The sequence below is a fragment of the Mustelus asterias genome, chromosome 1 (assembly GCF_964213995.1).
Source record: "Mustelus asterias chromosome 1, sMusAst1.hap1.1, whole genome shotgun sequence".
NCBI classification, from domain to species: Eukaryota; Metazoa; Chordata; class Chondrichthyes; order Carcharhiniformes; family Triakidae; genus Mustelus; species Mustelus asterias.
Window position 1 is genome coordinate 114,573,629 of NC_135801.1, and position 25,358 is coordinate 114,598,986.

The window sequence follows — 25,358 nt, forward strand, 5'->3', positions numbered from 1 at the left end:
TAAATAGAAATGGAGTATCTGTTTGCTATTATCTAACAGAATGGTAGAAGAACAGGTATGAGCGACTGAATGATTTAATACTTTCTTGATAGAGAGAAGATAAGTGAGCAACCCGTGTGGGGAATGAAAAAAGAAAGTTTGAGGAAATTAGTTAGATTTGGAGATGTGCTTTCACAGGATGATGACTGCTCTTCTAGGGGACAATTAGTGATGGGAAATACCTTATGGTCTTGTCAGCAATACTGATGTCCCATGAATGGATTTTTTTTTAAAAAGAGATTTGTATATGTAGTTGCATTGCTGTTTTGCTTGTGTACAATTTGTAGATAACTGTTTTGTTCCTGGAGGTAAGAGGTTCATCTTAAAGGTTTATGTATATAGTTGGATAATTGGGGGATAGTTGTGGTGCTTACAAAAAATTCATTAGGTGTAGAGATGTTGTCATAAAAGGTTATATTTACACTGTGGAGACAATGTGTCTACTCTCAATAGTTAGAAGTTGTAAGGCAATACATGAATCTAGTTTAATGGCCAGGCCCAGGATCATTGCACCTTGTTTAAAGTCTGTGATTTAAGAAAATAGTTTCTCTATCCTATTGAATTCCTTTAACAATGTGTGTTCCTGAATTGTAATAGTGAATTAGTTTCAAATACCCATACTAGGATGTTTTCCAAATAAAACAAAATCAACCATGCTATATCATAGAACTCACCAACATTTACGCAAAAGTTTAATAATTTTACAAAATCTAAAATATTTTAAAATTAGGATCTAAATTTCATTTTTCAGTCATAAAATCACTAAAAATGCGTTGCCATTAATGAGGTTGGTTGGATCAGTAATAATGCAGCACTACTTTTGCTTCTCCACTTAATGGAGGATCTCAAAACGGGGTGTTCTATCCAGCAACCAGTGGTGGGACCATTTCCAAGCAGTGACAGAGGAGGCAGAGAAGTGTGTGGCCCTGTGACTCAAAGCCTGCAGCAATCTGCTGTAACAGGCTTCCAGTCTACCTCCAGAATTGTAATTGTAGTATGTATATGCCTTTGCCTCTATAAATGTTCACCGATTATTAAAACTCGTTTTGATTACAGACTTGTTTGCTCCATTGTCTACCTACATTATCCATTAGGCTTTTAACCCTGTTCATTTTGTTTTTCACAGTTTTGTATTTGTAATTGGGGGCATCTATGAGTAACTATCATTATATCATTTCCTGTATCAGGAACTTGAATATGCAGAGAATTCTGAGGGAATCTGATCTGGTTTAGGTTCAATATAAGCATGTACACATCCACACTATTCATTTGAATGGTTGCAGTTCATTAGGTGTGTTTTGTATTTGTACAAATAATAGGGGTGTGAAGGCATTTTGTACTCTTTTATTGTTGAGGCATGAAGATTGCTGCAGTTTGTGTATGTGTGTATGCGTGTGTTACAAATTATACTGTGAAGGCATAATGAACTAGAGCATATAAGACATCTGTTTGTCGGGTAACTTCCAGGGGCCAGGAGGAGGGCTGGTCACTGATAGCTGGCCAAAATGAATCTTAATGACTACCAGCCCAGGAAAAGTCTCTGTGCTGATGCCAAAATTATTCTAAATGGGGGAGGAGGGCTCAATTTGGATGAAGTTGAATTATTTACCATCTGTGCCAGAGCTGCTGCCACATGTCTTGGGGAAGAAAAGTAAGAGGCCCTTAATTCATAAAAGCTGGGTTTGAAATAAGAGAAAAAGGTGGAAAAGAGCTCCAGATGTCAGGTAAAATAGAAAGATTAATACAGAAACTTCAGGATATCGTCTCCTTTTACTGAAGTGAGCACACTAGGAAGAGGGAAACAGGATTCAAGGTATTTTAAGGGTAATAAATGAGATTCATGATATAGAGTTGAGCCTCTGCAGTTTTTTGGCAGGTATAGAATGGATCATGTCTGCCTTAAAATGACTGCACTAATGCCTCAAAGGTGCATTTTGCAACCTTTGATTTTCAATGATCAGTGGTTAGATTATTTTTTTTCCCCCAAAACATTACCTTTAGAAGCCTAAAGAATGCTCACAAAACACGCCATTAAAAGGAATTAATGGCAAGGTGATAATTTTTCAGACACGAGAGTCAAGGGGCTGAATTTTCCCAGCCCCATGATGGCATGCTTGCCAGCTGTTTAGCCAGAAAAAATAACAGGAGATGCATTGGGACAGCTTTGTGACCTGTCCCCACCGCCAGGGAACTTCCCAGTGAGCAGGCTAGGAAGTGAATCGCCGCCTGCTCACAAGGAGGCAGGCAACCAATTTACATAGCTAAGGATCTGTTTAGGGAGAGCTTGCATTTTGCTGGCAGTAAAGTAACACCTTGCTGAGTGTAGAGGCCACCAGTTCAGTGTGGGCAGCCTGTCTATGGCAGGCTATCAGAGCCAGAGGCTCTGCGCTGCAAAGCAGGGACTGTAAGGAGCGGTTTCCCCATCATCCCACTTAACCTACGGTCTGTTTTCTTTCAGTGATGTGCAGCCAAATGAGGCCTCGTGGGCCCTGACCTATCTCGGCACGTTCGCCTCTTACGGTGGAGCTGCCAAGGCTGCAGGTCTCCTGTTGAGGTTGACATCACTGGAGCCAGTCTGAGGCGGTCATTTAGGAGGCCATCTTGGAAAAATTGCTCCGGCGGCCTCACTCGTGCATATTGAGATCACATGTTTGATTCTCATGGTGAGAGCAGAAGCCTGAGTCAAAATCCAACCCAAATTCTGATGACAAAATACGTGTAAACCTAAAATGGAGCAGTCTGTTTTGGGATTAAAACCTGAAATGCTTTCATGTTTTTCAACTATTTTAAAAGGTTTTGGGGAAAATCAAACCCCATGTAAAGAGTTACGATTGCTACTTGTATACGAAAACAAAGTTCACTAACTAGTGAATCTCCTGTCTCATTACTCTCAGTCAATTGTGTCTGAAGCAGTGGTGTTTAACTTACTAAGAGGAAATTTTGGCTGTGTTTGACACGAGTTCCAGTGGCAAAATAGTCAGTGGAAATTGCTGGTCTGGATGTTATTCAGTGACTAATGTCAGTGATTAATGTCTGCATTTGCAGTTTAATAGGTGAGATGAGAACTTGTAAGTAATAGCAGGTTTCACTATTTTTCCTTGAATGCTTTTTTTTGTTTCTGTTTGACTTTTTGCTCCAATTTCTCCCCTTTTCTCCAATGCTTATCTCGACTGAGCCAGTCTCTTGATGCTTCCTATCTTTATCTGCTGCAATTGATAAAATTTAAATACTGTTCCTTGACCCAGGCTGGTAACCTGAGGCCATGACTAACAAGCCAAAAAGCTCATTATTGCTCAACAGAGCAGCTAACAAAAGCATACAATATTGTTCTTGTCGATGGGTGGCAATGTGGGAACCAAGAAAGTTTCCCCAAAGGAAAAAAAATGTAAGCTTTCCCATTGGGTATCTGTGAGCAGGCCCAATGCTGTTGAGTTTGGAAATTCAACAACATACCTAGGAGGACCAACTGTCAGACAGCAAGAACAAGTCCATCAAAGGAAGATAAATAGAAACCTTGATGCAAATTTGGATTCCTTGGAAAAAGTTGAAGTAATTGATATCTCTGTCATTAAGAAGTGTTCACGTTTATAAGAGTATTGTCCAATGAGTTAAAGGTTTTATTTGAACAGGTAGAACCATAGAATTCTTACAGTGCAGAAAGAGGCCATTTGGCCCATAGTCTGCATCTACTCTCCAAAAGAGCATCTTACCCTGTATGTCTACCCCTGTAACCTCATGCATTTACCAAGGCTAATCCACCTAACCGACATACCTTCGGACAAATAGAGACAATTTAGCATGGCCAATCCATCTGACCTGCACATCTTTCGACTGTGGGAGGAAACCGGAGCACCCAGATGAAACCCACGCAGACAAAGGGAGAACGTGCAAACTCCATACAGACAGTGGCCAAGGCTGGAATCGAACCCAGGTCCATGGCACTGAGGCAACAGTGCTACCCAGTATGACTCCATGCTGTCCCACTATGTGCCAAGTAGTAATATCATCTTTGGGGAGGGCTCTGGGATCATTAACAAAGAAACTTGGGGTATGGTGGTATTAATATGGGCTTTTGGTATTTAGTGATACTTTGAGATATTTAACAGATTTTGCAGGGGGCAGTGTTGTTGAAGTGAACCAGTCATATTTTATATGTAGACATATGTGAAATAATATTTGAAGAAGGGCTAATGGATTTTGGCCTCTATGCCAAGGAGGTTAAAATTCCAGTTGAAAGCAAAAGATTCATCAGTTATGCAGGTTTTTTTGTCAGCCCCCCCCCTCCAAACTCTGGTGTCCTTCTGTCAGTTTTGAGTACTGAATTTGAGGAGAGATATATTGGCCGTAAGAGTGTGCAAAGTGCAGATTTGGCTTAAAAGGGTTATATTTTGACAACAGATTGTATAAAATTGCTTTGTTTTGCCTTGAATTTAAAAGATTGAAAGGTGATCTGTTGACTGTTTGAATTAATAAAAGGATTCAATAGGGTAGCTACGGAGAAACTTATTTCCTCAGTTGGAAGAATCCAGAAAAAGGGGCACAACAAAATTAGAACTAGCCATTTAAGAGTGGAATCGGGCATTTTCCACACAAAGGGAAGTAGAAATCTGGAACTCACTTACCCAAACAGCTGTGGCTACTGGGTGGAATCAATAGACTTTCAAAAGATGTGGAACCAGGATGAGTGCAATGAAGTTGAGGTACAAATCTATCGTGATCAAATTGAATGTATGGTGTGACAGACTTGAGGGGGCTGAATGACATATTTGAACTTGCACTATATCCAAAAATCTAAAGCATCAGTAATATTGTTCCATTTTTATAGTGTCAAAATGCTGCTTTATGTATTGGATCTGAATGGTTTCAAACAATTTCAAAGAGAGTGCTTGAGAGGTTCTCCATAATACCATTTCAGAAATTCAAATTTGTACTTTGAGAGGGTCTAATTTTACAAAATTTGATTGGCTCCTGTCTTATAGCAAAGGTTTGAAGGGTAGGAAGGTAGAAAATATAAGCTCCATGTTGCATGCCACAAGTGAAAATTACTGATCTCGTATCAAAATTGGAATTTCCCATCTACAGTACAGAGCCTGATTCTGAGCAAATTGGCAGGCAGTGAATGAGGCTGGGATGACACTGACAACAGATAAACGTGGAAACAGTGTGTCTCTGTGGGTGAGATGGCATGTGGTATGTTAAGTGCCTCTGTTAACTGAGAGGTGGAGATGCTGGCGTTGGACTGGGGTAGGCACAGTAAGAAGTCTCACAACACCAGGTTAAAGTCCAACTGGTTTATTTGGAATCACGAGCTTTCGGAACACTGCTCCTTCATCAGGTGAGTGGAGGTAGTTTCACTTGTATGCTGTGTTTGTGAACCTACCTCTTCTCACCTGATGAAGGAGCAGTGCTCCGAAAGCTCGTGATTCCAAATAAACTTGTTGGACTTTAACCTGGTATTGTGAGACTTCTTTCTGTTAACTGAGGAGGTGGGGTACTCTAGAGAAAGAAATTGCCTCTAAACTGGAGATGGGTGTTAGGGATTAATGAATCCGAAAGGTATATTTTTCATTCGTAAACTGTAGCACTTATGAAGTAAAAATATCTAAAGTGAATCTGCGTATATTCCATGTAAAAACATTTTCTGTAAATCATTGCATACCCCAGACCCTTCGAGAAATGTCTGCAGGAATGTAGTGACACATTTGGATGGAGCGTGTACAATTTGAAATTTTTTGCCAAAAAGCAATGGAATTGTGGCTGGGGGAGGTGTATGTAGTACGCTTTATATAACCTCACCCAGATGCATGGTATTAATGTAACTACTTCATAGCACTGAGCTGCAAATGGTCTGTTTGCAAGCTGTGAAGACTACAAACTTGTGTTGTTTTTTGGAGAGGTTAATTCAGAGCCCACATTGAGCTGCTGTCAGAATAGATGCATTTATCGAGGATATTTCAAACATTCCCAGGAACTTTGACTTCACTTTGACCTATTAAGATTTTGGACTTTGTTGCCTTGGGCATGCACCCTGCTCATTTCACATTGTTGGCTTTTTGAGATTGTAGCAGGGCAGAATGGGGGAGGTAGAGAGAAAGGTGGGTGGGAAAATAATTTAAAAACTAAAGCAGAAGGCTTTACACGTTGATATTTTAATTTTGAGACACTGTAAGCTTCAAACTTTGCTACACTCTAACATAACAAGGTTTAGTCTTTTTACTGCCACATAGCCCCTACTCAGCGTCACTCGTGGTGTTTCCAGTTAATGGATTACTGCAAAAGCAGCCACAATTCCCCCTTCAAAAAGCAGTTCTTTCAAAATGATGTCACACAGTCGAGGAATGGTCAGGGATAGGATCAACTTTCATATAGTCTTAATTTGTATGGTATTTGTGAAGGTTTAATACACTAGGCAAAGATCATATTGCACAGTTTACAACAAAAATTAGTCTCCCATCTGTGACTCTCTTTAGCTCTCAACACTGATAGCTGAACTGCTGATTTTCATCAAATGAAGAGACACTGACTAATAGTTAACTACCTTCACAATACCAAAGAAGAACCATATTGAACTCAAAACGTTAATTCTGTTTCTCTCTCCACAGAGACCGTGAAACCTGCTGAGTTTTTCCAGCACTTTGTTTGTATTTCAAATCTTCAACCTCCACAGTATTCTACTTTCACCTTCACAGTATTTTGATTTTCTAGCTGGGCACACCAGTGAGTGCTTTCTATTTTGTTAATGTGTTTCACAAAACATCACTTTTATCATTACAAAAAATGTCTGCAGTTTACTATGCGTTCAGTGTAATTGATTCCAAGGTGATGGTGGAAAACTTTCTAGTTACTTGCATCTTTTCACCCATATTTTAATACAGTAGTTGATTGGCAGTACAATCACTGCTGCTCATCAGCAACAACTTATATTTGTATAAAGCCTTTAACATAATGAAACATCCCAATGTGCAATGCAGGAGCATTATAAATCAAAATATGTCACTGAACCATATGGAGAGATTAGGTCTGGTGACCAAAAGCTTGGTCAAAGAGGTACTTTTTAAGGAGTGCCTTAAAGGAGGAAAATGAGGTAGAGAGGTGCAGGGAGGATATTCCAGAGCTCGGGGCCTAGGTAACTGAAAGCATGACCACCTATGGTGGAGCGATTAAAATTGGGGATGCATAAGAGGCCAGAAATCTTTGGAGGTTATAGGGCTGGAAGGGATTAGAAATAGGGAGAGGGATTTGGAGGGATTGGAAAACAAGGATGAGAGTTTTAAAATTGAGACATTGATCTGGTTCTAGTGTAGGCCAGTGAACACAGGGCTAATAGGGTAAGAGGACTTGTTGCGAGTTAAGACACAGCCTGCAGAATTCGTGCTGATGTCAAGTTTAAGGAGGAAAGAATTTGGAAGACCAACCAAAAGCACTGGAATATAAGTAATGAAGGCATGAATGAAGATTTCAACAGCAGATGAGCTGAGATTGGCATCACATCATCGCAGCATTGTTATCTGACCACAGGCTGCGTTGTGTTGTACTATATCGGATAGTCGACTTCTATAATTGGTCATTCCTGGTCTTAAAGTTTGGTACAACCCTAAAAGATTATGTAGCTAGAGGGTGACAATAGTGCATTACAAAATAATTTCAAAATATTAATTTCAGATCACATTTGCAGAAGTACCCCAAACATTTAATAGTTGGTGGGTATTGGTTTCATATTTTCTGACTTACTCAAATGTAGATGGATAGTGTGATAATATTTGACCTACAAGAAGTATGGTAAGGAAATTTATAATTTCTTTAAAAGACCTCCGGAATCTAATTGTTTTTAAGAATATTTGAAAAGAGTTTGCATCAATTGTATTTTTCGTGGATAATAAGAAATGACCTGGAAGCAATACCAACAAGAAGGAAGTTGAGATACAAATGCCATGTGGCCAGATATAAATGAGGAGCTGGAGAGTGAAGGCCCATAAACAGTCACAAAGGAAAAGCAAACTGAAATGGAAAAGGAGCACCTCAAATTAATTACCAGTCATAAAGCCACCAACACAATAACAACAAAAACATTTCTAACACTTCACAGAAGTGGTTATCAGACAAAATTTTCACACTGAGCAACAAAGGAGATATTAAGACAGGTCACCAAAACTTTGTTTTAAGAGCACCTAAAGACGACACGATTTAGAAAGCGGAAAGATTCGAACAATAAAAATTTGAAGTTGAAGTTATCAAGTTAAAAATTCATTTCTACCACTGAAAGGAGAATTGATGTTGTCACATCTGGAATGGACAGTTTCTGGCGCTGATTAATATGCATCACCCAGGTACAAGTCATGGAGTGGCAACTTGTTCAAGGTACAGATGATTGTCAATAACTTGAAATGGTTTCGGGAAGGATGAGAAAAAGGTTATGCTTCTGTTTTAAATATGTGGAAGATGGGCTGAAAATATAATTGAATAATCTAAGTGAGATTGAAGTTTTGGAATTGACAGCATGGCTAAGTACTATTGCAAATATTTCCATCTTTTTATAATGTATTTAATACTTTTGCTCAATGTCAATCATGTGGTATTTGTTTCAGTAGATTTTCAAATTACAATGATCAGCAAACGTCTGTCTGTTCTAGACTACGGAACAGTGGTAAGGATCAGAACATGCGCTGTGTCCTGACGTACTACATTGTGCAACCAAAGCTATATATCTCAGTCACAGAAAGATTGCTCAGCAAAGTCTCTTATTGCTTACTCATGTTTAGATCTTTGGTATACATTCAGGTTACCATCGAGAATGGCAGTATGGTATTTGTCAAATTTCTTGAACCTTTCTGCAACTGGTTGACAGTGTGTTGTATTGAGTATGACAATCCATACTTAAGTTATTTTAAGTTTACCAGATGTTAACATTTGAATAAGAGAAGTCTGCCTTTAATTGGCACAGTTGTTGGCAAAACAGGTGGAGATCCTTGTAATCTGAGCTCTGGCAAAGAGTCATCCAGACTCTAAACATTAGCTCTGTTCTCTCTCCACAGATGCTGTCAGACCTACTAAGATTTTCCATCATTTTCTGTTTTCGTTTCAAATTTCAACATCCACAGTAATTTGCTTTTATCTTAGGAGATCCTTGTAGTTTGAGTGACAGAGGGCTTTGCCTGATGCCAGCCGACTGTATAAAGTATTGTTTTCTAAAGTAAAGTAGGGTTCAGCCAAGCCCAGGAACAAACTCACCAGAGATCCTCTGACCTGTCCATCCTATACACAAGATGAGCACACCTTTTGAAAATCGCAGCCAAACATCAAAAAGTGGCTTGTTCAGATAGTGAAAGTAATCCAATCACAAAACATTTGTGACCAGAATTCTTACAATTGTTATTTGCTGCAAGCAGGTGCATGCAGAAGAAGATCCGGCCTTTGTCGTGTGCAATGTTTTTTTCTTCTTTATGGCTATTAAACCTATAATGATAATAGTATTGAGACCATATTTGATCTTGATCTGTTTCCTTTTTTTTATCACCTTTAACTATTGTAACTTGACATTTTGCTCTGAGATTTGCATCTTTCAGTGAATGATTTCAATATTTTCTTCCACTTTTTTATGCCACCCTAACTAATGAGTTTTCATTTCCGCCAGAGAAAGTTGAAATGTCATTCTATTGCCAGCATTAAGATGCTTCATTATCAGTAAACCATTGTCTTCCTGTCAACACTAATGATCTAATGTCTAATAAATGTATTAATGACTAAATATTACTACAACCATTTGTCATAGGAAATATATAAAGGATTTGATTTTGCAAATTGAGGAAATGCCTTTCCAGCGAGTGTTGGAATGCTGTTGACTGCTTCTCTTGGCTTCCTTATAGCTTTGGCAGCTTTTTTGTAAATGCTTAAAGCCATATGTTATTTCTAAGCAAGCTTCCTCCTACAAGTTCATCTTCCTTCACCAGTCAAACACTGAGCATTCTTGATATCTGAAGCATGTTTTACTTTCTATGAGTCATAGCCACACTACCATTTCTGGAATTGCAGAATTTTGACCAGAGTTGACCATCTGGACCCTGGGGACTACGTACTTCATAGTCCTTTTCAAATAGTCTTTTAAAATATGTTTGTCATCTCTTAAATGTGTCTTTAAAAATAATGGGTCTCCCACTTAAGACTACGCTGAGGAGGAATTTCTTCAATCCGAGGGTTGTTAGCCTGGGGAATTCTATTCCCTGGAGAGCAGTGGAGCCTGAGTCAGTGAATGTACTCCGGGCAGAGGCAGATAGATTTGTGATTGACAAGAAAGTCAGGGATTATGGTGGACAGGCAGGAAATTGGAGTTGAGGCCACAATCAGATTCGCCGTGATCTTGTTGAATAGTGGAGCAGGCTGGGTGGACCAAATGGCCTACTCCTGCTCCTATTTCTTATGATATTGCAGTGTCCCCATCTAAAATCATGGACTTGACGACATTTACTCTTTGAATACAAGTTTATTGACTTGATCGTTTATAGCAGTGCAATGTTGCTGCTGGGCAGGTTGCATAAATATGCTTCATTTTGCTTTTCTATCTGCTTCAACAACGTGGCTTTCAAAAAGACTTTAATCAGCAAATTGATTTGTCGTCTTTGGGCCATTTTAGTCAAGACCTCGCCTTTTTAAAAAAGGCACAAGGTGTAGCCCAACAGTTTTGCTTCTTTAAGAAATATTGCAAATACATCTGACTTGGCAACGGAATCTGAAAAAGGGGCTGTTAATTTTAATATGCCTGTCTAGCTTGGTATGATTGGTGGATGGAATGTTGGTAGAGTATTGTCTATCAATGTAACATCAACTATGACTTTTTTCTATTCTACTAACAATATTTGTTTTGACTTGATCCCCGAAGTATAACTGAATCCATCTGAAAGGTTTTGATTGCCTCAGCATGTTAAAAGCCTGAATTTGTGGATTTTGGCCTTTGATAGTCATTTTAGTTTTCTGAGCAGATTTTAATGAATGCAAGTAAATGAACTATCTCAGCCCAATAAAAGTATAACTTAACCAGCTATGGAGTGAGCAGTATACATGTTTGATAGAAATTGGAAAATACTGCTTAAGAAAGCATTTGGATAGCGTGTGGTGAATAGGGAGAGACATTTAAAAGAACATTTGTCTTCCCTGTCTTGCTTGAAAGTCGTAAGTATATCAAGGCATAACATTTTCTTTCTATTTCTGTGCCCACAGTGAAGAAGGTCGATACCGGCACAGAGACTACTCATCAGATAAAGTCTATGATCGTGATTACCATCATCGGGATAAAGTTAGCAGGGAAAAAGAAGATCGTCACAAAGAACGCCGACACCGGGACAAGGAAGAGGGGAGACACAAATCTTCTAGAAGGTAACAAAAATTTAGTCACCAAATTGCTGCTTCCAATAAACCCACGAATTTTAAAATATTCTTTAAAGTGCATAGTACTCCCATCCTGCAGCTCAGAATTCTTATGCATCTGGGGATGAACAAACAAGAAAAGCACAAAAATATTTGCAACCAAATATGGTGCTAAAATACTGATTGAAATCATGGTTTGCCTTATTTCTATGCCAATCAAGGTGAGGAATGTTGGTGACATGGATCAAAATCCTTCCCACTTGATGGATTTCCAGGTTACGGTACAACCAGATGCAATGTTAAGGTGCCCCTAATCTGAACTATCCTCTACTACAAAGTATGCCTTTTTCCCCCCTTCTCACTGCAACCATTCTTTTTAAGGGAAATTGTTTTTAAGGGAAATTCTTCAGAATTAGTTTTATACTGTCGATGTATTTTGACTCGGAACTGGATTGAAAGTGCCCAAACTCAATTCATGTAGGACTCTTTTAGCCAACAGAGGTTCCTTTCATCCCATTAGTCGAACTGGATTTGAATCCAGAGTCACCCCACTGCCATTAGAAGGCCACTGTCTAATCCACTATACTGATTAATTCCCTTTTAAAAGAAGAAATGGTAAATGAAATCATAGTGGCCAGAGTTCCCATGTACCACGTATGTGAAAACTGAAGGCATCATGCCAGTGGTTTTCCAATCACTCGCAGTTGGTGGGCAAAGCTGCTGACTTTCAGCTTCAATTTGGAAATTGTATTTCATTCATCAGTTACTAAGTTCGAACCATGCTCCAGACAGTCCCAGCTCTTAATCCTTTTGTTGTCAAGTAGACTAGCACTCTGAAATTTGTGGATTTAATCCGCATCCTATTATCTCATAGAAAGTGTGATCTGTGTGAAATGCATAATTTGAACGATAGCTACCTCCTGTCATAGATCACAGTGACAATAATAACATGTCTTATAGCAGCAGCAGACGGCGCCATGACAGTGAAGAAGTGGACGGCCACAAACGACACAAGCATAAGAAATCTAAGCGAAGCAAGGAAGATAAAGAAACCAGCGAGGAAGTTTCCCAGGAACCAGAGCCTAGTGAAGCTGCTAGCAGTAATTAGATCGCTGGGTCCTTGCCTATTAGCTTACATTGCTGATAAAGGAAATGAAAATATTGGAAATGCTTGAAATCATTCAGGTGATGGTAACCTACAAAACGGAATTTCTGCAGAATTATTTCAAAAGACTGTTGAAGTATGTGGTGCTTTTAAGCATCTACTATGTTATTAAAACATAATTACAATGTTTGTATTAGTTTATTGAAGATTAATAAAATTTGTTTTTTTTGTTTAAAAATGGATGTTTTACTTTTAACAATTGTTGATTGGAGATTTAGCATTCCTGAAGATCCTATGCAGGATATTCCTATTTGACTGTACCAGTTGCTAAGCAAGTTTGCTACTTGTCCTTGTTGTCCTCTTATTTCCTCCTGGCATCTTGGTGGGTTGTGTCCAAGTACAAAAGTAATGGTACATTTTGTGCTGCAGGTTCCCGCAGCACCTCTGGAATTATTATAATTGGTCTTTTTGTTGAATGCATGCTGACTAAGGGAATACGTAGATATTTCAATTGCTATTTAGGGCAACACTTCAGTATACATCTGTAATCTCCCTGACAATGCATTTGGAAGTACAAATCATGTAACAAATTTCACCAGTACTGTAAAATAATGGCAATGGGAATCATTAGTAAATAAGTACAAGTAAATATGATAACCTACTTCCTGAAAGTACAACAAATTGATATGGCCACCATATTTGCCATTCAGGTAGAGCAGGGAGAAATACTACTTCAAGGATGCTCGAAGAATATTTACCACAACATTTTCCAGTCACGTGATTAACCATCTAAAAGATTATTTATTTAACAGAAGTCATAAGATTTACTGTAGCAAAAGCCACTCTCGCACCAGTTATTTTTGCAAAGTAAATAAAAAGTTCCTCATTGTTCACTGACATCTGATTCTACTGGAAGTTTATGCTATGCCATTTTGTTAAACAGTAGTTGCAGAGAATGCATTCACCGACAAATTTAAGTTTATTGTAATCCAAAATGCATTGGTATTTCAGTCGCATTCAGCTAGTTTAAAATTGCACATTCTGAGGTGCATTGATGCATTTTTGAATTCTATAATTCTTTTGAAATATCCAACTCCTTTGAGCTCTTAAACTAGTGTAGACTTTTTCTTCAAAAAATATATAATTTAAAAATTAAAGGAACACCACAGAACTCTAAGTAAGGTTTTATAACTTGTAAGAATTACATTGTCATGTCAATACTAGTGCCTCTATCCTGAGTCTGTAGCCTTGACTTTTTTATTTTCATGAAAACCAAGTTGCTGTAAGCTAATTTAGAGACGGCTGCCAGGCCAGGATGCCACAGTGAGCATAACTTTTCCTCTTGCTTCCTTGAGCATCTTCACCAGACAGGGATGACTAATTCCAGAGGTACTCCTTCCACTGACGGCCAAAATCATATCTCCACACCTGCAATGACAAGACAGCATAGATTTACACAATGTCTCTTAGTTGGTTAGTGTTAAATTTTATTCAACTTCCCTCAATCATATACCAGCAATTTAGATGAGAAGGCCACCTGTAGGCTATCAATGTTTCCAGTTCTGATATGGAGGTATATTTTGTAGGTTATCAAATGAGGTTTTTCCTCTACAACGTAACAAGTGAAGATTGCGCTCAGTAGCGTGCATATCTCCACAATGCTGTGCTAACTTGTTATCCAATTGCCCAATTCTTCCTGGAGGCTTTTCCCTGCTTTGTTAATATTCTGTACCTACAAAGTTGAGAAAATAAATCCTTTTCTAAAGGGCTTCCATCTCACTGAAGAAGCTTCAGGTCAATCCACATCCAACAATCTGCTCTGAAAACTCTACTCACATTTTGATTGTTGTGACAATTTCCACCACAGTTGCTGAGATAATCCACAACATTCAAAAATAACCAACATTTAAATAAAACAATCCACAACATCCTTTTTTTAAAAAAATGTAAATTTGCCCTTTTGCTCAATGTTATCATAAACCTTTAAAAAGTTTCAGGATCCGGACTTGCACCTTTGTCAAAAGTTAATCCATTCTTTCTTGAGCTATACCCTATCTATGTACCAAATTTTATTGAAATCATCCATTAGATTTTGTGATGTGTTGTTTACAGACTAACAAACGGGTGAAAACATTACCTCTGTCCAACTTCAGTGACGAGGTAACAAAGCAGTGCTGAGATTCTGTCTATGACTCTACATGCTACTCTATATCCCTTGTATTACAGTTCAGCATTTCTACAGTAATTGTTCAGGCTGTTTGGGTTTAAACATAATAGTTTCCATTATGTGAAGCAACCCTTGTGTACAGTAGAAATTGCCAAGTTGGGGGTGTAAATGATAAAAATTATAACTCCCATCAGGCTCTGCAACTGCTGATGAGCACCTTTTAAGTACAAGTGAAATGTGCTAGGTGCTCTTAAACACAGTTATGAGTCTAAGATGGGATTCCCCTAGGTTAGTTTAATTAACCTATTTTTTAGATACACTTTTAACATTTCCGTTAATGGCAAATGTCACAGATTTTTCAGGGATATGCTGCAAGTTTTAGATTGTGAAAAGGATTAGTTTTGTGGATTCAGATTTACTGTAACAAAATACAAATATTGTAGAGTATAAAATTGAGTTAAAATATAAATTAGATGGAATTTTTCTTTCGGAATGGCCATTGTCAAATAAATTAAAAGATAATCCAATTGAGGCAGACTGAATAAATAGATAAACTTGGACCTAACGAACTTTTCCAGTTCCTAAAATCTTTGCTAATGGAACTGTAAATCAGCATGAGGTGAAATCACAAGCAACATTTTTTTCTTACACTTAATACAGACTTACTTGTAGTTTTGTAAAATAAATGACCAGAGTAATTTATTCAACTACAAAATTGTACTTGTATTTACAATTTGGAATTATTTTTGCTGCATTCTTTTGTAGGATGAATTAAATATTCTACATTTTGTTTGTTTGAAGTTCCGGTATGTTGTTAGAAACAATTTTGTTAGAAACTGTGTGCCAGCTTGGTGACATCGTGGATCAGTGGCAGCACTTTGCTACTGACAGGATAATTTGAACATTAGGCAATGGTGTAAAACTGGAGATATTAGTTCAGCTGCCTATTATACACCACACGTAATTTATTTTTCTTTTCCTTATGCTGAAGTCAAACAGAAAATCAGATCGTGTGTATAATGGGTGATTGATTCATAATTGCCCATTTTTTACACCACCATCCTGAGTTGTAATTCACCCCAAAAAGCATGGGTTCCAGCCCCACTCAATGACGTCCAGGTAATCGATGTTGACACTTCAGCACGGTTCAGTTTGTCTCGGGTATCATCCTTAAGCTAAGATGTTAAACCACTCTTTGTTTATTTATTAAGGTGGACATATGATCCCTATTGGAAGAGAAAATAATTTCTCCTGGTGTCATTACCAATATTTAATTCTATCCCAGAATCACCAAACATCGATTATCTGATCATCTGTCTCATTGCTATTTGTGGGACCTTGCTGTGTGTAAATTAACTCTGTTTGCCTACATAACAACAATGATAACTTCAAATGTAATAAATTGGCTGTGAAACACTTTTGGAATGTTCTACAAATGTGAAAGGTGTTAATTTATTTTTTGCCTAGTAGTTTGCTTGGTTGGATAATGGTGAGTTCTATTAGGTGACACCTTCATCTTTGCTTTTTCACTGTATATCCTCTGCAACACTTTTGTTTTCCTCATTTAAAATCTATAAAACCACACTACACAAGATCTGTGCAGAAACTGAGGGTGAGCACAAGACTTAGGAGTAGCAAGTTTAGCCCTTTAAGCCTGCAACACCATTCAATAAGATCATGGCTGATCTGATTGTGGCCCCAACTACCCTTGCCGCCCTTGTTGATCAAAAATCTATCTAACTCAGTCTCAAATATATTCAATGACCCAACCTTCGCTGCTTTCTGGAGAAGATAATTCTGCAAGTTAATGACTCCTCAGAGAAAATATTTCTCCTCATCTCAGTCTTCAAACAATGTACTTGAGTTCTAGATTCCCCCATAAGGGGAAACTTCCTCTTGGCATGCACCCCATCAAGTCCCCTACGGATTTCGTTTGATTCAATAATATCTCTTATTCTTCCCAATGAGCAGAGGCCCAATGTTTTCAACCTTTCCTCGTAAGCCCTTTGTCTCAGAAATCCATTAGGTGAACCTATGAACTGCTTCTAATGCAATTTTATCCTTTGAGACCAGAACTGTACACTATAGATGCAGTTGAATTAAGTGTGTACAGTTGTAGCAACACTTCCCTACTTTAATAGTTGATTCCTCTTGCAATAAACACAAAGATTCCAAATTTAAGTTCCTAATCACTTGCTGAACCTGCATATTAACTTTCTCTGATAATGTACCAGGACATTCAGATCCTCCTGTACTGTAGAATTCTGCACTTGCTCGCTATTCACATGTACTGCTTTTCTAGTCTTCCTGCCAAAATGGACAAGTTTGCTTTTTGCCACATTATACTCCATCTACCAATTTTTTGCCTATTCACCTAACCTGTCTAAAACACTTTGTAGACTCTTATGTCATCTTGACTTCCTTTCCTAACTATCTTGGTGTCATCAACAAATCTAGCTACAATACATTTGGTTCCTTCATCCAAGTCATTGATATAGATTGTAAATGGTTGAGGGCCCAATGCTGATCCCTTATTTTGTGTAGTGTCCTTTGATGTGTAGTGTCCTTTGATGTGGCACCTTATTAAATGCCTTTTGGAAATCCAAGTACACCACATCGACAGTTTCCCATTATCCACCTTGTTATTTCCTCAATAAACTCAATTATAGAACATTACAGCGCAGTACAAGCCCTTCGGCCCTCAATGTTGCTCCGACGTGTGAAACCAATCTAACCTACACTATTCCAATATCATCCATATGTTTATCCAATGACCCTTTAAATGCCCTTAATGTTGACGAGTCCACTACTGTTGCAGGCAGGGCATTTCATGCCCTTACTACTCTCTGAGTAAAGAACCTACCTCTGACATTGTCCTATATCTATCACCCCTCAAAGCTATGTCCCCTCGTGCTAGCCATCACCATCCGAGGAAAAAGGCTCTCACTGTCCACCCTATCTAATCCTCTGATCATCTTGTATGCCTCTATTAAGTCACCTCTTAACCTTCTCTCTAACGAAAACAGCCTCAAGTCCCTCAGCCTTTCCTCATAAGACCTTCCCACCATACCAGGCAACATCCTAGTAAATCGCCTCTGCACCCTTTCCAATGCTTCCACATCCTTCCTACAATGCAGCAACCAGAACTGTACGCAATACTCCCAAGTGCGGCTGCACCAGAGTTTTGTACAGCTGCAATATGACATCATGGCTCCGAAACTCAATCCCTCTACCAATAAAAGCTCACACACTGTACGCCTTCTTAACAACCCTATCAACCTGGGTGCCAACTTTCAGGGATCTATGCACATGGACACCGAGATCTCTCTGCTCATCCACACTACCAAGTATCTTACCATTAGCCCGGTACTCTGTATTCTTGTTACTCCTTCCAAAGTGAATCACCTCACACTTTTCCGCATTAAATCCCATTTGCCACCTCTCAGCCCAGCTCTGCAGCTTATCTATGTCCCCTGTAACCTGCAACATCAATTAGTCGAGCACTATTCCCCTTGTACAAAACCATTTTGACTCTGCCTGATTTTTCTTGATAAACAAGAGGGTGAAAGGTTATTTGGGGTGGCAGGAGATTGGAGTCAGATCAGTCGTGATCTTATTGGATGGTAGAGCAGGCTTGGGCCGAGTGGTCTTCTGCTCCTAATTTGTATGTTCCTATATATCCTATTAATACTTCCTTAATAATGGATTCAAGCATTTCCCTATGACCATTATTAGTCCAAGCAGCCTATAGTTTCCTGCTTTCTCTCTCCTTGCTTTCTTGAATAGAGATGTCACATTTGCGATTTTCAAAATTGTTGGGACCTCTCCCAAAGTTCCACCAAACACTCGCTGGGAAGAACTTGCTGGCTGTTCATGCCAGCGGGATTTTCTGGTCCCATCAACAGCGAACCCTGCCATGGGTTTCCTGGCAGTGGGGGGTGGATTCAGTGGGGAAATCCCATTTACAACAGTGGGACCAAAAGATCCTGCCAATGGCAGTGGGACTGCCACACACCACAGAGAAACATGCCGCGGGTGGTGTGGAAAATCTCCTGCCACAGCTCCATATCTACAATAGCTCCATTGAATATTCACTAACTTTTAATCATTCTTCAGTTTCTCTCAAATCTATATGAAAATAAATAACTGGGGAAACCAAGTTTAGAAACTTTAAAACTATTAATTGATTCAATATTAGTGCTAAATATTGACCACAGTATCAAATGGTTTTTTTAAAATTCATTTACGGAATGTGGGTGTTGCTGGCCAGGCCAGCATTTAGTGCCCATCCCTAGTTGCCCTACTGTGGTAGTGAGCTGCTGCCTTGAAACACTGCAGTCCCTCAGGTGTAGGTACACCCACAGCGCTGCTGGGATGGAGTTCCAGGATTTTGACTCAGTGATACATTTCCAAATCAGGATGGTGAGTGATTGGACAGGAACCTCCATTGGTGGTGTTCACATGTATTTGTTACTCTTGTCCTTCTAGATGGTAGTGGGTTTGGAAGGTTCTGCCTGAAGAACCTTGGTGAGTTCCTGCAGTGCATCTTGTAGATGCTACACACAGCTGCCATTGTTCGTTGGTGGAGTGATTAAATGTGTGTAGAAGGGGTTGCAATCAAGCAGGCAGTGTTCTGGATGGCGTTGAGCTTCTTGAGTGTTGTCGGAGCTGAACTCATCCAGGCAACTGGAGAGTATTCCATTAGACTGCTAATTTGTGCCTTGTAGACGGTGGATAATCTTTGGGAGACAGACATGTAGACCAATATATTTGGAACCAGCGGGCAACCAAACTGCTTCAGCATACCTTTTGATTTATTCATTGAGAAACCATGGTAGAGATTAGTAAAATACCTAAAATGAGGAAATTATAAATGGTTGTACGGTGAAGAACATGAAATGGCATCTTCGAAAAGGCACAATTAAAGTTATAGTTTAAAAATGTTAGTGCATGTTCACCATTAAATAATTCTATCCATGGCCCCATAACCAGTTGTGCTTTCTCTGTTCGGCATCTTGCAAACATTGTATGTGGTATCTAAATATAGACAGAACAAAGAAAGATGTTCTGCTGAGAGAATTTGAGTCCTAATTAAAAAGCAGAACCTCAAAAGTAATAATCTCTGGATGGTTACCTGTCATGCACCAATTGCCAGAGGGATAAGTGGGCTAGGACATTAATTGCATGGCTGAAGGAGAGATGTGGGACATGGGTTTTGCTTTCTGGTCACTAACACCACTGCTAGGAAAAGAGGAAGCTATTCCATTGAGATGGGCTCCACTTAATCTAAGCCAGGACCAGTTTCCTGGATAGCTAGATAGGACTTCAAACTAAAATTAGAAGTGAGAGGATTCAAGGAAAGGTAAATTCAAAAACAGCAAGGGAAATGTCAAGGCTTTACAGCAGAGTGGCATTTTGGGAAGAAGTAAGGACAGTGAAAGGAACAAAGGTTAAAAGGCACTAGTGACATGAGGAAAAATTTAACAAAAAGTTAAAAGCTAAAGGCACTATTTCTGATATGGATGTCCTGCAGTAGACATGTTTGATGTTGCCCTCTGCTCTGCATTCTGTGTTTCTGGGATAAAATGATTTTTAAAATAACAGCTTGTTCTGTTAATCATGAGAGGAAATATTAGACAATAATCTACCTTCGGTTTTTGCACTCTGAATTTCCACATTTAATAATGTGTTAGCTTGGCTTAGTTAATCTCACTTTTGAATCAGAAGGTTGAAAGTTCAATTCTCCAGACAGATATGAGCCTTTAATCCAGGCTAAACCTTCAGTGCAGTGCTGACCTGCTGCATGGTTGCCAAAACGGCCTTTGCTCAGCACTTTAAAACTCTCTCAGAATGTAAAAGACTCCTTGGCATTCTTGAACTAAGCAAGTGACCAATATTTATCCCATCCAAAAAAATATTTTATTCACATATCCATTTGTTTGTGGGACCTTTCTGAATGTAAACTGCTATCACATTTGTCTACATAAGAGCAGTGGATTCACTAAAGTAATAATTAGCTATAAGCAAAAGTGCTTATGCTACGGATGAGGGCAAGGCCCTACATATTCATTCACATGTATGCAAGTAAAAATACATTTCTACCAAAGGTAAAATCCATCATATCTCTAATATGTACCTTCATTCAAATTAAGAATAGGTGTGGTAGAAACATTATTATTTTGTACTATTTCATTGCTAAACCTCTCTTTATAAAACAACATTCATAACATTTTAGACACCAGTTCAGCAGTGTGATTAGTATAAATTCTAATGTGATTTTCACATTGGTTATTTATAAATCTGTCATTTTAATTCTTCATAATCTCATTGTTCTCTCTCTCCAAAATAGCGTATCAGTTCTCCCCAGGGACAGTGAAACTTAGCTTGGGTTTTTAAAGAAGGAACAAATCCAAGTGTACTTGACAAATTAGGAATGTTCAATGCATTTATACAGCATAAAGGACATTTTAGAGGGCCATAACTTCCTCGGAATGGCAATCAGCATTAGAATGCCATCTGTACTGACTTAGCTGTGCTGAAATTCTGAAGTGCTGGTCTCACCCGAGCTTCCTGACTCAGGCTGGGTGCGATTTAGGGAATGCAGTGAGTCCCCAGCTCCAATGACTAAGTATTAAAAAAATGGAGTAGAAGGAGGACCCCTTTTCTAACAGCATTAGCTGCTGTAAAGTAGGTGATTTTAAGGGCCAATTGAAAATAACAGGCCAGAGAGAAGGCAAATGAATGGGATGAGGGGGTCGGTTGGACATGGGGGAGGATAGAGTTGGACATGGGTGGGAGGGGAGGCAGAGTTGGGGTTGTGCCTGTGGGGGTGAGTTGGGGGGGTCGGGTTGGTGGGGGTTGGGTTGGAGGCTCAGATTGAGGGGCAGGTGGTATGGGTCAGAGTGGTCAGTTCAGGGAGGGGAATACTGTGTGGGTGGGGTTGGGATGCTTAGTGATGGGGGATGTCCCATTCAGGGCTCAGTCTGGGTATTTAAAATAGTTATGCTGAAGTTAGAAGTGCTAACTTCTAAATCGTTTTATCAGATGGTTCCCAGCCCAGCGCAATTGTTCAGGGGAAGTTGGCGCTTCTGGACAACTACCGGGTAAACCCTTACCTGGGAACTTCCAAGATGGATTCCCCAGCACATGTCTGGGGTAACCCCCAAATCGAACCCTGGAGAGCCTGGAAGTTATGGACCAAATGTCTTGTACACTTGATTCTTAATGTTGCTTTGCTAAATTGTGTACATAGTACTGCATCAAAATATCTACATTTGATTGATGAATTCAATGCTGTTGGGGCAAGGGATGTCATTGCTGGAAATATGATATTTTCCAGCTCCTTATGCTATTAATCACAATTAAGAGTGTCATGTCAGGTATTGTGTGAACACAGTAAGAAGTCTCACAACACCAGGTTAAAGTCCAACAGGTTTATTTGGTAGCAAACGCCACTAGCTTTCAGAGCGCTGCTCCTTCGTCAGGTGAGTGGGAGATCTGTTGTGTGGGCCAGATTTAGGCTGAAGCTATTACTCCTTTTTCACATATGCAATGTGCCAACCTTTATAAGAGCACTTCCTGTTGTCCTTTGTCGAATGTTATCATTTTCAAACAAGTTGGTTTTATGGTTTCTCTGGATTACTGAGACTCAATATTTAGTATCATTTCACATTGAATTATGGGCAGTTTTATTCATTGACTTGAGCTATAACATTTTATATTTAGACTTAAAGGATTTGAAGTGTTGGAAGTTAAAGGTTGTAATAAGATAATATATTATCTTAATATATTATATTAATATAATATATTAATATATTGTATTTATTATATTAATATAATTATAGATATTAAAAGTTGTAATAAAGTCATAAACTTTTATAAATTTGAATATTAATTCCATTATTTTCAGGTATATACTTTGTTTATTTTTCTTGGTAACTATGCTTTGAAATTGTTCACATAATTTAGCTTCCATCCTTCAATGAATCCCTGCTGATGTTTAAGATTATTTTATGCAGAGATCCTTCAGCATGATCTGGACATATGATATTTTGGGTGAGTGGGCAAATCAATGGCAGATGCAGTATAATTTGGATAAGTGTGAGGTTATTCACTTTGGAAGCAAAAACAAGGCGGCAGATTACCACCTGAATGGCTGTAAATTGGGAGAGGGAAGTGTGCAGCAGGACTTGGGTGTCCTTGTGCACCAGTCGCTGAAGGTAAGCACGCAAGTGCACTTGGCCTTCATTGCGAGAGGTTTGGAGCACAGAAGCAGGGATGTGTTGTTGCAATCATACAGGGCCTTGGTGAGACCACACCTAGAATATTGTGTGCAGTTTTGGTCTCCTTTTCTGAGGAAGGATGTTCTTGCTCTCGAGGGAGTGCAAGGAAAGTTTACCAGGCTGATGGTGGGATTGATGTTTGAGGAGAGATTGACTAGGTTAGGATTGTTTTCGCTGGAGTTCAGGCGAATGGGGGTGGGAGGGGTGGGATCTCATAGAGACTTGTAAAATTCTAACAGGACTAGACAGAGTAGATGCAGGGAGGATGTTCCTGATGGTGGGGGAGTCCAGATCCAGGGGTCACAGTCTGAGGATTCTGGGTAGACCATTTAGGACGGAGATGAGGAGATATTTCTTCACCCAAAGAGTGGTGAGCCTGTGGAATTCATTACCACAGGAAGTAGTTGATGCCAAAACATTGAATGAATTCAAGAAGCGGCTGGGGTATAGCACTTGGGGCGAATGGGATCAAAGGTTATGGGGAAAAAGCAGGATTAGGCTATTGAGTTGGACGATCAGCCATGATCGTGATGAATGGCGGAGCAAGCTCAAAGGGCCTCCTCCTGCTCCTATTTTCTATGTTTCCATATTTTATACTTGCTTATCGACAGATGCTGGCAATACTCCAGTAAAGGCAGGAAAGTCAATTTCAAGATGTTCAAGTTCAATACTGAGTGTCAGAATTTTAAATCTTTTCTAAATATGACTTTGAATTATGGACTATACTTCCCAAGCGACCATTCACAATACAACAAGAAATAATATCTGTTTAATACCTCAGTCTTCCATCATTATAAGCTGGCATTCCATCAACGATGGACTTTACAAAGAATGGTTGACTGCCATGGTTTTCCTCATATCCACCTACGATGCTGAATCCCAGGCTCCCAGATGTATTTCTCCTCAGTCCAATATCTTTGTACCAATAGAGGTATCTAGAAAGGCACAAAATGAAATGAAATGTAACACTAATTCCTTGCTCACTAGTTTAGTTTTTCAAGTGAGCAATAAAGTAGTTCCAAGTGCAACCGATTGGATCCATTAACAACTTAAATTCTAATCACTTGAACTCTAAACATGATAGCAATTTACAATTTTTTCTATTTAAATGGAAAAGTAATTTTCAATAATTGTGTTTGTTACAATTTCTTTCCTCCATGTTTTGCCTTAGACCTCTTGAGTGTAATGATGCTCATCACTCCAGCAAGGGATCTGAACATTTTTTGTCTGTTCCCTTGGTCGGGTTTTTCCTGGAACAGGTCACTGGCCTGTCACCAATGGCTTATATCTTGAGGGGCGCCACTCTGCATCAACCTTTACCAGCTTTCTCTCCCACTCTGCCATTGGCATGTTGGAAGAATTTTGCAGGTTGATACCCAACTTGTTGGCAACATCACCAACACATCTTCCCCACTTGAACCTGGAACGTCTGGCTCAGAGGCAGGGATGCTACCTACTGTGCCACAAGACCGCCATCATTTGGCGGTCTGCCGGTATCTAACTACATGATGGCTTAATCTAATGTTGTAACAGTAGTATCCTCAGTAGTATCCTCTTTGATTTGATTTATTATGGTCACATATATTAGGATATAGTGAAAAGTATTGTTTCTTGCGTGCTATACAAACAAAACATACCGTTCATAGAGAACGAAAAGAGAGGGTACAGAACATAGTGTTACAGTCATAGCTAGGGTTTAGAGAAAGATCAACTTAATATGAGATAGGTCCATTCAAAAGTCTGCTGGCAGCAGGGAAGAAGCTGTTCTCGAGTCAGTTGGTACGTGACCTCAGACTTTTGTATCTTTTTTCCGACAGAAGAAGGTGGAAGAGAGTACGTCTGGGGAGCATGGGGTCCTTGATAATGTTGGCTGCCTTACCAAGACAGCAGGAAGTGTAGGCAGAAGTGGATATACATGCCTTATACATGTGATTCAATTTTGTTGAAGCAATCAAGAAAATAGTTAAGTTGCTTTAAGGTTCAGAAAATGAACATACGGAGCAACCAGTGTGAACAGACTCAGTATAATTTGTTCTTACATAATACAAGTAATGAACACACCAGCCTTGTGCACGTCAGTAGATTATCTTAATGGTTTAAAATACTCTTGACTGATTTGCATTCTCTTTTGGAGCCTGGACAAAGTATACCCTTCCCGTTTTAAACCATAACTGACTTATTATAAAGCAGCCTTTATTGGACCTCACTTGAGATGTTCTATGTGTTTTTGCTCACAGGTTAAAAGCGTACTGAAAATAGATTATTGTATTTATCAATTTCTGGGGCAGGCTAATTAATTCATCACTGGCCTGTGTTTACTGAGGCCACAAGTGTAGAGGGAGCGCTCCCCGCACATCGGTGCCAGTGACATCACTGACAGTGACAAATCAGGCAGCTGCCTGTATCA

General features: G+C 39.2%; 2 protein-coding genes across 14 annotated transcripts in view; one reads left to right on the forward strand and one right to left on the reverse strand.

Moving 5' to 3' along the window:
- fip1l1a (FIP1 like 1a (S. cerevisiae)) overlaps positions 1 to 12,740 on the forward strand; it is a 75,516-nt gene extending 62,776 nt beyond the window's left edge. For 5 of the 10 annotated variants that reach the window (XM_078217242.1, XM_078217219.1, XM_078217234.1 and 2 more), the window contains 2 exons: positions 11,251 to 11,406; positions 12,358 to 12,740. In XM_078217242.1, the coding sequence (XP_078073368.1) occupies positions 11,251 to 11,406; positions 12,358 to 12,505 (304 nt within the window). In that variant the 3' untranslated portion in view covers positions 12,506 to 12,740. The remainder of the gene's footprint in view (positions 1 to 11,250; positions 11,407 to 12,357) is intronic. The other 5 variants (XM_078217250.1, XM_078217221.1, XM_078217225.1 and 2 more) reach the window with 1 other exon arrangement.
- A 545-nt stretch (positions 12,741 to 13,285) lies between these two features.
- Positions 13,286 to 25,358, reverse strand: part of lnx1 (ligand of numb-protein X 1) — a 204,497-nt gene continuing 192,424 nt past the window's right edge. For all 4 annotated transcript variants that reach the window (XM_078217216.1, XM_078217214.1, XM_078217217.1 and 1 more), the window contains 2 exons: positions 23,728 to 23,886; positions 13,286 to 13,930 (listed from right to left, as the gene is read on the reverse strand). In XM_078217216.1, coding sequence (XP_078073342.1) covers positions 13,795 to 13,930; positions 23,728 to 23,886 — 295 coding nt within the window. In that variant the 3' untranslated portion in view covers positions 13,286 to 13,794. The remainder of the gene's footprint in view (positions 13,931 to 23,727; positions 23,887 to 25,358) is intronic.